Source organism: Euwallacea similis, chromosome 24, assembly GCF_039881205.1.
Source record: "Euwallacea similis isolate ESF13 chromosome 24, ESF131.1, whole genome shotgun sequence".
Lineage (NCBI taxonomy): Eukaryota > Metazoa > Arthropoda > Insecta > Coleoptera > Curculionidae > Euwallacea > Euwallacea similis.
The window spans coordinates 2455468-2470207 of record NC_089632.1 but is presented as its reverse complement, the minus strand read 5'-3'; the positions used below and the strand labels follow the sequence as shown (position 1 = coordinate 2470207).

General features: G+C 33.0%; 2 protein-coding genes across 2 annotated transcripts in view; one reads left to right on the top strand and one right to left on the bottom strand.

Moving 5' to 3' along the window:
- The window catches only part of fng (Fringe glycosyltransferase), a 49402-nt gene that overhangs the window by 7892 nt on the left and 26770 nt on the right, over window positions 1-14740 (bottom strand). Inside the window, exons 5-6 of the mRNA XM_066401938.1 lie at window positions 9242-9389; window positions 2700-2785 (exon numbers count right to left, since the gene is read on the bottom strand). Of these exons, the coding sequence (XP_066258035.1) occupies window positions 2700-2785; window positions 9242-9389 (234 nt within the window). The remainder of the gene's footprint in view (window positions 1-2699; window positions 2786-9241; window positions 9390-14740) is intronic.
- On the top strand, window positions 9453-14174 carry LOC136416661 (galactose mutarotase-like). The gene is made up of 9 exons (XM_066401940.1): window positions 9453-9758; window positions 12599-12696; window positions 12751-12903; window positions 12958-13115; window positions 13173-13360; window positions 13409-13518; window positions 13570-13740; window positions 13802-13995; window positions 14052-14174. The coding sequence occupies exons 2-9, from the start codon at window positions 12618-12620 to the stop codon at window positions 14127-14129; spliced, it is 1131 nt and encodes a 376-aa protein (XP_066258037.1). The 5' UTR covers window positions 9453-9758; window positions 12599-12617; the 3' UTR covers window positions 14130-14174.

The following is a 14740-nucleotide window of genomic DNA, read 5'->3' as shown; positions in this document are numbered from 1 at the left end:
AGAAACTGACCCTTACTTCATTTTTTTTAATGGGACATGGCAGTTTTTTTAGAGAAAATGGGTATTTTTCAAAAATAAACATAATTTTCATAATACAACACAGTACCGATTTTCAACTATTTTTGAATTATTTTAATTTTTACGACTCCTACGACATTTGTAGAGCTTTACTAAAGTTTAATTAGTTACAAAATTATTTGACATAAATTGATGAAGTAAAATTTAAATTGTCGGAAAACTGTTATTTACAAACAATTAAAAAATTAAGAAAAATATTTGAAAACAATTTTGAAAAAAATTATTGAAATTCAGAATTTTTAAATTCAGAAAAGTTTTCCTTTCAAATAGTACCTTACAATTATTTTTGCACCACTAGATTGGTAGAAAAAAATGGACAAATACAATATACATCATAAGTATCAAAAATTAATACTTTTTGAGTAAATAAAAAAAACTATAAATTACTTTATACTACGTAGGTAATGGATACATTAGAGCACCATTAAAAAATATAAAAAGAGAATAAATAAATAAATAAAAATAAACAAAAACTGTTTGTGAGCATAAAATCGCAGAACAAGTTTTTTCATTCTTTACGTACTATTTAACTAAATTTGTATTACATTTTTTACGAAATTTATAGCTGTTTTCTCATAACCTAATCGATAAATTTTGAATCGAATTACACCATTGAATGTAGTTTTGAATAATCTTTAATTTGAGGTGTCATATGATTCCGCGTGCCATTTAAAATCTTTGAAAAAGTTATTGTGACACGCATAAGGGTGAAGTTTGGGGGTTGAACATTTTTTAATAAGAATTCGTCCCCCTGAAAAACTATTTTGACGTATTTTAGGAATTTTCTGAAAAATCTTTATTTTTCAAGATTAAACGGGAGTCAAGTTTTCGTTCGATGACCCTATATCTATTGGATAAGGAATATCCCTTAATTTGCATATTTCAGATAAATATTCAGACGGATTGTTCCCAGTGAAATGTAAATAACCCATTTACCACGCTTCCTTGAGAAAAGCATGTCAGATTAGACGGTTAAATGCGTTCAGCTTAAGTTTGACCTATAAAATTATCTGTAAAGTAAAAGTTAAGTTGATCGTACCTTAACCCCTACTAATGCAATCGGACCTAAATATACAGGGTGAGTCGTAACGGAACCGACACAAAGCAGGTGCGTGTCCAGGACCTTAAAATACGACGATTTATTGAATATTTTTTTCTACAGTTAATAGTTGAGGAAATATTAACCTCCAAAGTTGGCTTGTAAATAAAAATAAATAAATAAATCGCACTGATATAATGCCATATTTAGGATATCTTTATAACTAACAGACCAGTGAAAGACCGCATCGTTTTTGACTGGTCCCTTTAAATCTATTTGAATTTTGTGTGGTTCTACTCTGCAAAACTGCAATTTTATTAAAAATTTTAACATTTTCGACAAATTTTGAAGGCGAAAAAAGTTTTAATATTAAAATTGCTATCAAATGGTATTGTTCGTTTTGTTAGTTACCTTACAGATAAAAAGAACAACAACTCGTTTATACCCTACCTTACCCCTAACCCAACCATTATTAAGCATCTATTGATTTCACTTTTCTACCAATTAAAGATGTTGGTAAGAATAAAACATGTTCCAAATTTGGTTGCGTTGTGATGGCGCATTACTAAAATATGTTGTTTTTTTTAGAAATTTTCAATCCAACTGCGGAGGTTAATATTTTCTCAATTATTAACCGTAGAGAAAAAAAAGTAGCAAATCGTCATATTTTGATGTTCCCTACACGCACTTATTCTGTGTCGGTACCGTTACGACTTACCCTGCACGTCTTGAATAAGGAATTTTCCTTAATTTGAATATTTCAGATAAAAATGTGGATGGATGGTTCCCAGTAAAATTTAAGAGGCTCATTCACCTTCCTTCATTCATCCGCACCACCGTGACGCCTTAATAGATAGACAAAATATATTGGAAAATTTAGAACAAAACTTAAAGAATAAGTTCTAGTTAGAACTTCTTATATTTCAAGTAGGCAAAAAGATTTATTAATCTAACCACTTTTGATGAGGATAAGCACTTGCGAAGACGCCGGATATTTCTTATTCCTTCCCAACAATTTGATAGGCCAATTAAGCCTATTATAGTGGAAAATGATTCGAAATTGGTTTTACCACGAGATTAAATTGCAAGTTACCGCAGCTCCATAACAAAGTTAAGGCGGAAAAATATTCAATTTAAAATGCCTTGATAGGAGGCGTTAACTCGACTTGGCTTAATCGAATCATTTTCGGTGGAAATACGTGAGGGAATTGATGTCGATACTTGATAATATTCGAATTTAATGTTCAAGGCATTCTTAGCCTAACTCAGAATCTTGAAGCTTTCTCTGCAAACTGAATGATTTTTAGTTTTATCTGGTGGGGACCAGAGCCGCATAATAGCAATAAAATCCGGAACACAATACATCATTCGAAATCCTCTAATTTTCCCTATAAATTGAGTGCTTTAGTTTGAGGAGGAATAGAGGGTCGGATGCAGAGCGGATACAAATTTTCCTTTTTGTGAAGGGATGTTTGCCTAGGGAAAGCTTTCTATTCTAGACTTTTTCTGGACATATTTAACAGTTACAAACATTATTTTGGTTGTATGTGGTGTGAAGAAACATGATAAATATAAAACTCACCTAGCTAATGGCATCATTTTCAATGTTAATGCTCGACTTAAGCAAAATCCAGCTCCGCCAGTGGCAAACCAAAATTTAACTGGAAGCTGGAAATAAGAAGAAAACTACTTGTTATAACATACATATTAAATTAAAGAAAGATTAAAACATGTAGTAACACTATTTTTACTAAAAGATATTAATAGACATCTTTTAAAATTTTAACTTGGAGTTATTTCCTAAGCTTAATAATTTTTTCTCAATTAATTGTTTGCCTTTCTGTATAATAGTTGTTAAATTTATTTAACGGTATCATTTTCCTTCAACCTATCTTGGATCTAAATATACATACATACATGGTATACTATGATGTGTATTTAGACACCCTAAAGATTTTACAACATTGTCCAGTTTTAAATTATTTTACACTTAATACCAAAACAATTTCCATTCTAATTTATATTAGGGCAGCCTTATTCCAGTTGTGATAGAAAATGGAGAAATCCCCGGTATAATTTTTACATTCGGTTATTGTTTGCATTATTGAAATTTACTGCAAATCATTGAAGTGTTGAAATATGTTGTGGAAAATAATTGTACAACTCAGTTTTGGAATTCTGGTATTTACTTCGCAGTAACTTTAATTTAAGTATACTGTAGTGTAAAATTGGTAAAAATTTCCATTTCAGGTATGTACATAAATAGTAAAAGTGTTTATAATATTGGTAATTTTATATTAATGACACTGAATTTTTTAAATGTAATTATTTCGAAAACGATGACTCCCAGCGACTCTTATTTGAGTAAAAAATATAAGAGAATTCATTTTGACAATCACCGAATTGGTAAAGTAAGCGGCAAAAAAATTATGTGAAATTACACATGCGGAATATGAGTTAAGTGGAGCTTCCAAACTGCTATCACCAAATGAAAATTAAATTTAAATTGTAGTCGTCAAATCGTTTCTTAAGCACTAATTTTGAATAAATTCTTTGAAAAACTGTAAGAGTTTTTCGAAAAAATAGAAAAAGAAAATAAAAGTTACAATGTTTAATTATTTTGTTATTTTGTAAATAAAATCCAAAAAAATGAAAAAATGAATGTTTTTTAATAATTATTTCCACAGTTTCCACACATTGAAACTCAAAAGTGTCAAAAGACATCACATACATATAAAAGAGTAGTAGAAAGAGTGCTAAACGGGGGAGATTTTTGCGATACAATTTAAAGGATTTTTAAACATTTATAGGATTTTCAGGTACTGAGGATCGCCGCCCTATTAGGAAATAAAGCGAAAAATTCGAATTTGATTTTTCCAAGAGTATCTATTGATCCTCGAAAAGGTCTCTACCATTCGAGGTCGCCGATTCACGAATATACATATCTGAGAAGGCGAGTGAAGTAATTAACTTCATGTATCAAATCGTTGACACTTTACCCAATTTAAATGGTCTTCTTATTACAACATAATCAGATTACGGTCTCGTTAACTACTTAAATTCCCCATTATCTTCATTTTAATTATGTTGTCGAAAAGGCCCAAGAGAATACGTCATTTTTATCGAAGGACTGTACGGACTTTTAATTAGCTTAATCTGGTGTGGAAGGAAATCAACTAATGAGATCTCGGAAGACGTCTCTGGTCAAGGTAGAGTGAAAAGGATGTGGGTTTCATGAAATATGCGCATATTTTAACGATACATTAAATGTAAAAAAGAGAAAATAAACAAAAATAGTAAAAATGCTTAAAAACTCTATTTTCAATGTCAGGCAAAATACAAATATTTTTCCTGCACACCGCTTTAGAGTTAATATATTAAACTCCCGGTAACTTTTCCAATAAGATCTTTCCATGTTTACAACGAAATCAGTTCCAACCTTTGGTCGATTTCTCCACATTCAGTGAAATCTCATCGGTATGTGGTTCCTCCATGATTTTTGCTTTTTTCAAAAGTTTTAATGTGGCCGGAAACAATACCGTCATGGGATAAAATAGAGGTCGCCTCATTATCCGAAACGATTATTCAGCAAATCCAGGCCGCCATCAGCAAGAAAAAAGGAAAAATCAATAGCAAGATTCAACTAAAATTGATCAAGGCGAAAGGGAAGAAAATTAAAGAGGAAACTAAAAGGTGGGAAGAGAAAGAGTTGTTTGTGCACAGAGCTCTGAATATGTCTGCGATTCTGGAAGACACCACTGTGGAGATATCCAGTGAGAAGATGAAGCTTTGAGCAAGTGAGAAAAGAACACTTGCACTCCAAGGATATTCAAATCATTAAGAAGGTGATAGAGACAGTTTGAAAAGAGAAGAGGTTGGTTGTTGAGGAGGAGATCCAGCAGCTTCAAGCGGGAACGGCCAACCATGAAGAAGATGTGCCTATACAGCCGTGTACAGAAGCTTCAGGCCAAAGATGTTTTTATAAATAAATAATATGTAATAGGAAAATTTTATGTGGTAACATGAACTTCGTTAAATGTGTAGAGTGATTCACGTAAGATACTACCTCATCACAACACTACTACACTACCTTATCTTAAAAACCGTAAGGTTTAGAAAAAAATTTACTACAGGGTGTCCGGAAATAATGTAGAAATATTTTGGAAGATGATTCAAGAGATTAAAATAATAAAAAAGTTCTTATAAACCTACTTCAAAAATTACTTCTTAAAGGGGCCAAGACCCTTTAAATAGGGAACTCTGAAGATGGTTTTTTGCAGTATTTTCGAAACGATTTGCGCTAAAATTATGAAATTCAGTATACTTTAATAAGTTAGAATGGGACAACTTTTCTTGTGTTAATAATTACAGAATTTAGTCAATGGTGTCACATATAGGGTTTCCCCTATATAAATGTTGCCGTAACATTTTGTTTGTAACATTTCTTAATTTTTACAATTAAATGACGGAATCTCAAATATTTTTAAGTAAAAAGATCCTCTTATTTCATCTTTTTAGGATAAATCATTTTCCAGAAAAATGAGTTTTTATAAATCGATAGACGATTAAATGGACACCGAAATGCAACTTAATCCCTGTAATAGAAATATTTTTTTATTAGGCAACGATAATAAAACTAATATTGAGGATATATTACTTATTTACATCATATGTTGAAAATGGTTTTCGTTCATCTCAATGCATCCCCTAATTCTTTTCTTCATAGATTTCGATGTCCATTTAATCGTGCATCAGTTTATAAAAACTCATTTTTTTGGAAAACGGTCTATCCTAACTAAATGAATTAAAAAGACCTTTTTTACTTAAAAATATTTGAGATTCCGTAATTTGATTTCAAAAAATTAAGAAATGTCACAAATAAAAAAGTTAGGGAAACATTGTATATGTAGGAAACCCCTTTTATATGACACCCCTGACTAAAATCTTTAATTGTTAACACAAAAAAAGTTTTCCTATTCCGACTTATTACAGTATACCTAATTTCATAATTTTAGCGCAAATCTTTTCGAAAATTTTGCGAAAAAAACCATTTTCAGATTTCCTAGCTTCTTTAAGAAACAATTTTTGAGATATGTTTATAAGAACTTTTTTAATTATTTTAATCTCTTGAATCACCTTCCTAAATATTTCAATATTATTTCCGGACATCCTGTATAACAGCTATTTAGTTGTTCATGAATTTTTATTTCTTAATATAAACTACAGAGTGATCCAGAAAATCCTAGCGTGACAAAAATGCATTTCTTGAAATGGGCTATCCTATATTTTGTTATACATACTAATTCTGCTTGTAATTATAAATTATTTTTTTTTTTACAAAATATGAACAATTTTTAGCATTTAAAGTAAAAATTTGAGAAAAAATAAGCTTTTTAAAATACTTTTGAACAAGGCAAAATAAGTACCTTTTTCTAATTTGTTTTGATTATTTTCAATAAATTCCTAAGTCGTTTATTTTGGAACTATATTTAATGGGCTTCATGTTACTACATATGTTATTCCTAGTTTTCGTGATATATATTATTTATTTATAAAACCATCTTTTGCACGCAACTGTGGCTAGGGTGGGTACAGGTACACCGCAATCCGAAATTAATGAGACTTTTTTGGTAAAGGTATGAGGATGTTGAAATATTGTCTCTAGGGCCATAAAGCGTGATGGTAATCGGACTTTCAAATTTGCTTTTCCTCATAAAATATGTATCTAATAGGTTAAGAAATGAAAATATGGTCAAAATCGTAGCAACTTTCGCACTGTAAGATATCGTTTCGAAATAAGGCAAGTTAATAAATCTCACGTCGACTTTATAGGAAGTAATCTAATGTACCGCACACTTCAGTTGATCAATGATATGGGAGTTTCAGTAGATACCATGACAAGTACTCTCGCAAATCGTGACTGAAACACTTATACACCTTAGTCTAGTGCAAAGAGCCTTTCTAATTTTTGTACCAAATGGAAACTATTTAACCGTTGTAATCTTAATTTTGTTGCTTTTGATAGGTTCTCAAAGCTGAATGGTCGATGCCGTTTAGCAAACGATTGAAATTTTTTTTTTCTGTTCTTTTTGGGTTTTGTTTTCCCTAAATAATGGAATTTCGTATTCATGAGTTTTCCGAATTCAAATGTAGTCAAACGAACGCATTTTGGTAGATTTGTAAACTCAAATTGAGATTTAAGTAATTTTTGCGTCATTTCAACCCAAATCACTTTCATTATTTTGCAAAATTGTATATGTTTTTAAAATTTCCGGTCTTATTATCAATAATTATAACCACTGTCAATAGTGACCTCGGACATACTATTCATTCCAGTATATAACCGTATTATCGTTGCAAATTACCGAAAGGTCATCAGCATTAGGGCGTGGTCCCCAACCGCTACCGGGTCAATTGGGTCAGCATTAAATATAGCGTTGCACTTATTTGTAGAAGATTTATGAATGCGCACGGAACGCGCGCTCACTGAGGCGTTTAGGCGATAGCCATTAAGTCCAGTTTATCGTGATAGCACACTCTCCTTTTACGGCATGGTAAAAGAGAGTTGAATCTTAAGAAAAAATGTCTTTGCATGCGTTAATTAAAGGGAATTTAGTAGAGAAATTATTTCAAAGTGATGTCTGTCATGTTAGACACGATGACAGATAATATACGTCACTTTGATGTCAATCCAAAGGATCATTGTTTCTTCATTGTCGTGTTGGTTGTCTAAAATAAGTAAATATGTGAAAGTTAAGTTCTATTACCCCAACGACATTTCCCATTTATACTCAATGCAGAATTGATTGTTGCTATAAATATTTTAAAATATTCACTTTTTCATGTTGTTTTAGTTGTTGACCATACGTGGGAAATAACCGGCCAAGAGGAACAAAAATAAGAAGTCTGCATGTTTAGGCAACTAACAATTCCCAGAAAGATTTTATTCTTATTCTGGAGAAAAAAACAACCGCTATAATATCTTATTCATTGTGAATTTTCAGTTTTACTGCTCATAAATTTTGGATTTGTTAGATACACTGTGTGTTATTTCGAAAATTGCATAACCATAGAAAATCTCCATAAATTTAATATTACTTTTAATTAAAGTCGTAATCATCAGTACATTGTGTTGCATGTTCAAGAGTAGAAGAAAATACGTACGCATATTCTTTGTATTAGAAGACAAAATTAAAATTTTTAAAAATTTGGTACCGCCAAAGGAACAATTTCACGATATTGCAAATTCGCTGTCGTCTAATATTAACTCCGGATTCTTTTCAAAAATTGTAAACTCAGTCCTGCACTCTTTAAATCAGGAGTTATTAGGAGAAATGAATTGCGAGTTAGAGAAAAAAATGTGACAGAAAATTGACGATATAAAATATTTTATATCGTCAAAGGAGTGGATTTAGAATATTTCAAATTTCCTGTCAACTGGAACCTCCAAAGGAACCATCTCCGGATATTGCATCTCTTCTGTCAACTAACTTCGGACTACTACAAAAATCATAAACCCGATCCTGCGTGTCTCAAATGAAGACATATTAGGACCGGAACTTTAAAATCTAGAAAGTGATGATATTATACAGTTGATAAATAGGTCCCTTTGAAAATTTGGTTCCGGCAAAAGAAGCATCTCATGCAGCTAAAAATTTCCTGTCAACTGGTACTGCATTCAGAGGGTTGGTCAAAATTGTAAAGTCGATTTCGCATCCTTCAAATCAGAGCAAGACCGGAATCTTCAGATTATTGAAATTTGGCAAATAGGCTTTTGTCCTCTTTAAAAATGAGGTACTGCTAGGGAAACCTTAGGATATTGCAAATTTTCTCTTAACTATTTCTATGTTCGAACCAAAATAGCAAACTCGATCTAGCATGTATTAGATTACAAGCTATTAGGATCGGAATCGGAAAATTTCATAGTTCTAAGGATCTAGGGGTTTAATGGCCAAATTTCTCACATTTATATATCTATTAAAATTCTACTAAGAAGATAATTTCCATGGTCATGGAGAAATCGATAAATGGTTTGCTCTGATTTCACGACTTCTATTAAAATCATCTTGTTGGCAAAGCAATCAGGAGTTTGATATATTGGCCTTAAGGTTAATAAAAACTCACTGATTTTTTGTCCTTGCTGACTATTTCTAGTGGGGCTTGAATACTGGGTTTGCCCAAATACCAGTCCTCCCTAGGGTTATAATCGCCCAGAAATCGCACCAAACGTGGGACGTTCACATAGTTATCATCGTCAAAGTGGCAAAACCATCTGCAATAAAAAATAATTACGGTGATTTCCCAAACCACAATCGTTCTGCAATATTTATAGACAAATCTGCAGTTTCCTAATCAGACCAGCGATATTGCCTATATGATAATACTGCTGTTATTAACACGTTAGCGGTATACCATACAAGGTAAATGAACTTTTACAACAATATCAACCGTAAAGTTATCAGAGCAGCATTATCGCATTCAAACCGACTGCGGTACGGCTTTCGAAAAACAGTAGAATTCATTAGTTTAATCGAAAATATCAGTTTTGACGCAGGTACTATAAGGCTTGAATTTGTGTGTGTATCTTCAGAAGATCAGTGAAACAAGAAAAGAACAGTTCCTGAGTGGTTCGAATAAGGAGGTAAGAAAGTGATTCTATACGCATTTTGATTTTGGTATTGGACTAAGTTTGAATATTTTGCAAATCCAGTAAGAAGTTTGTTACTTCATTCTATCTAAAGGATAAGGTCCTACGTTTCCGGTTCGCCGCCTACTGAGAGATTTTTTTTAATGGTCGCCCGTTATTTACATGAACATAATAACGGGTGATTATTAAGAAAAAACCTTGCAGAAGGCAGTGACCCATAAACGTAGGGCGTTGATTTAGCTATTTCCCATGTATCGTTAAACTCTAACTAACAGATGTCTAACTAACAGATGAGTCGATCCCAGACATGCCTCTGATATCTCAATGCCTACTAGAGATATTTTTTAGTGATCACGCGTACAAGCAAATAATAACAGGTGATTATAAAAAAAACCTTGCAGAAGGAAGTAACCCATAAACGTAGGGCGTTGCTTTAACCATGTTCCATGTATCATCAGACATCTGACTAACAGATAAGTCGATCCTAGATATACCTCTGACACTTTAACGTCTATTTGATGATGATGATCACCAGTTAGGACAATCTAAGTTATAACGATGAGATTTACACATAGCCTCGAAAGTTTTGCATCACTTTGATTCTTGGATATTTTCTTATGTGGCGCAATCAATGTAAAATAATTATTTATTAATGAATTTCGATTAAAACTGATTTATTTTGTCCTTTAATTACTTTATTACTAAATTTTAAACGATAAAAACAATTCTTAAAGACAAACAATTTTTTTTTTAATTTTTGAAGTAAAAAGAGAAATGAATAACGTGTATTTCTACCCCTGGCATCAATACAAGCTTGAAGACGCCGCTTCATGCTTTGAACAAGGTTAGCTGTAAGATCTTGAGAAATACGCTGCCATTTTTCTACAATAGCAATAACAAGCTCCTAGATGGTTCTGGGAGGGTTTCTTCGAGAGTTCACAGCTCTGGAAAACATAACCCAAGTATGTTCTCTAGGTTTCACGTCAGGTGACAAAGCGGGCCAATCTAAATGGATGATTCCCTCACTTTCAAGGCAGTCATTTACTGCACACATAGTACGGTGAGGACGGGCATTGTCATCCATGAAGACTAATCTGTCACCAACAGCCCCTCGCCATAATCTAACACAAGGATTCAGAATGTCCTTATTGTATTAATCATTGTACTTTGAACATAAACTAAGTAGGTGCAGCCCGTCGGATATTATACCACCTCAAAACATGGTACTTCCTCCCGCAAAAAGAGGCACGGGGGCGAGCGTGGGCAAGTTAAGCAGCTCTTGTTGGCTCTCTTCAAATTCGAATTCGGCGGCACCGGCAAGAATCATTTATCAGACAAATTTTGGTCTTATCAGAAGAAAGAGCAAAATTGCAAAATCCTTCGGGTAAGAGCGTGTGCTATTCAGCTCACTGCAATCGTCGAAATATGCATTGATATTGTACCTGAGGAATCCTTATTGGTCGAGAACACCGCAAACTAGACTGAACGAATCGTCTTTTTGGCATTGAATAAGACATAGCAACTCCAAGTGCATGTGTAACTTCTTTTCGAACCTCTGCTATTGCCATAGTAGGATTTCGTCGAATTGTTAAGTGTCTATAGCGATTCTGCGTTTGGTTACTACCACGTCTAAGACCAGATCTTGCACAGAGTTAGTCTCTAAATAGAGATTCTATATGCGGAAGACATTGTTTTGGGAAACGTGTATCCGTTCAGCTGTAAACCTCAGCGAATGCCTTCCTTTCACTAAAGACACTATTCTTGCACGATCAATTTGCGGTATCACTAGAGGACTTATAGTTTTGCTTTGAGCCCTAAAACGGTACCAGCCCTTACCATTAAAATAAACCCCGAATTCTTATTCCCTATTTATTCTATTATTTTATATTCTTATTTAAGAAAAAAAACATGTACACATTTGTTTATCGATACAAAAAAGGCACCATTATTAATGATAAACCATAACATAAATATGAAGGTGATAAAAATTCTTGTAGCAAATTCTTTAAAAGCAGAAAAATCAGCTGATGCTAGCAATGTATATTTTAATAAGAATCGAATCGATTGAGAAATTTTAAAGCCATTACCTGTGAAATGGTTCTTTTACAGAAAACATGAATTTTAGTTAAAAAAAGCTACAACACACTCACACTCAATTCACACATTTCCTATAAGTGTCAAAAATTCGTCTTCGATGTATTGAGATCTTGGGAACTGCAGGAGCTGCGAAGCCGGGTGGGAAAAATTGTGGACAATTATTTTAGTAACTTTCTAATAAAATTGGAGCGGCTGTAACTGTTTAGAAAATTATGCATTTTCTAAGAAAATATCATAAATAATTTATATCAGAATATGATCGAAATTTGTAGTCGACATTTTGGATAGAATATGTTTGTGAAGATAAATTTTTTAGGCAATATTTCGGTTTTCTGGAAACATCATCAACTTAAATTTTCCTTATTCTGGTCACATTAAAATTTTTCCTTTTGGATAGGGGGAGAATCATTTATTGAGATCTTCCCGCATTTATTTTAAAAAAATATCAGAGTAACTTCGTAGCTCTGATAGTTTCCGAGATCCCAATTCATGGAAAACGAGTTTGAGACACATCATCTTTTTCTTTAGAATTCGAGTATTTTTGAGATTCTAATGGTCCTCTCGCACTTTTTTTCCAAGAAGAATCGATATTGACTCTAATATATTGAAGAACAATTTCGAACACACATAACTTTGAACTCAGGTATTTTGGCATTCTAAATATTCTCTCGCATTCTTTTTTCCAAGAAGAATCGACACTGCTACAATATTTTGAATTCTTCCTTCATCAATTTCAGATACCTCTATTGAGCAATAATGCCTTTGAACTCTACTACGAACGATGAAATGCAACTCGAAGAAGACGAGTTTGATACGTACAAAGACCCTGAGACAGGTTTTACGCAGTAATTTCTATTTCTATAAATTCCAAACTCAAAGTTCCTTTCAGGCGAACTTTTATCCGTCACACGATTTACATGGAGAAACTCTTCCAAAGTCTCTGTCCAGGTTATCAGCTACGGAGCTACCATAACATCGATACAGATGCCTGACAAAAATGGGACTTTGGATGATATTGTCATGGGATTTGATGACATGAAAGGTTTTTGATGCATAAATAATCTTCAATTCCCTCAAATATTAGGAAAATTTGTAGGTTATCGAAACCCTTTGAATCCATACTTCGGAGCTACGATAGGTAGAGTTGCAAACCGGATTGGGTCCGCGAAATTCAATATCGCCGATAAGACGTACCATGTAACTGCCAATTTAAGAAACCACACATTGCATGGGGGGAAAAAAGGTTTTGATAAGGTTTGCCTGAATCTCGGACAACTTATCAATCATCGACCGTTTATGACAATTTTATAGGTGAACTGGAACCATCATGTTGATGGTAACAAAGTAATTCTCAGTTACTTATCCCGAGACCTAGAAGAAGGATTTCCAGGTGATGTTATCACTACGGTGACCTTCGAACTAACGAATGATAATCGATTTGTGTTCGACTTTAAATCAACCTCTACCAAGCCCACATTCGTCAATCTAACCAATCACTCGTAAGCTAATTGATTTATTTGTTTTCGATACATTATTGTTTATTGCAGGTACTTTAATTTAGCTGGACATGGCGCCGGTGCTGACGAAACATACAAACACTTGATATCGGTTAACGCTGATTGTATAACCGAGGTTGATAATGATTCCATTCCTACAGGTAAAGAAAATAACATTATGGGCCAGATTAACAATTTTTCCTCACATTTAGGGAAATTCTTGCCAGTAGCTGGCTCAATTTTTGACCTAAGAATTCCCAAAAACTTAGGAAGCGTTATTCATAAGGTTCCGGGGTACTTAGGGTACGACCACAATTTTTGCGTCACTAAAGGTTCAGCACAAGAAAATAGTTTTGTGGCAAGAGCTGTTCATCCTCCAAGTGGTATTTTTGTTCATCTTAAAATAACGCATTTTTAATACATGTCTAATCGTTACAAAATTAGGGCGAATTTTAGAAATCTACAGCAACCAACCTGGGGTTCAGTTTTACACCTCAAATCACATCCCGGAGGATCCTAAGAAATTTAAAGGGGATTTATCGAAACTGGATGTTTTATTGGGAAAAGGTGGATCCAGATATTTCAAACATGGATCTTTCTGTTTTGAGACGCAGAATTATCCAGATGCGGCCAACCATGTTAGTGTGCACAAATTACATCTAAAACACGTTAGTAATGCGTTAAAAATTTGTAGAAAAACTTTCCAGAGGCAATTTTATATCCTGGAAATCTGTACCATCATACTGTGGAATATCGGTTGTTCCTCGATTAGTTGACTCAAATGGAAATGATCTTATTATACCGAAGCAAAAATACATAATAAAATGTATTGATTTACCATGCGTTTTATTTCATATACCAGGTGCATACATACATATCAATTTTTCAGTTAATCAATATCATTACGCAAATACTCAAATTAGATCACAATTCTTTCTTATCTGGGCGATAACTTTACTATTACTTTTTGCAACATAAGTATACAGGGTTAACCACGCAATCCGTTCAACAGAAAATTTTTGGCTTCTCACTATAGTAGCCCAACGAAATTTGGTTTCAGACTAGAATGGACCAATTTGAATCCAAGTAAAATATTTTAAAAATGGCGATACTTCCGATTATACCGGAAATAACTACCAACTTCGTTATTTTAAGTGGAACTCTCTAATTTTTGTCATTTTCGGATGTTTTGTTAAATTTTTACGTCAGTTTATGTAAAGTGCGTTATGTTTAAAATTTGCTGTTTCGGAGTTATACCGGAAAATTTTAAAATTTTGATAGCTGCACTTTTATAACAGTATAATGAATAGGTATAAAATATCCATGGTCAGACTCCGAATGAAAGATACATTACTCATTACTTTTCATAAACCATTGAATATC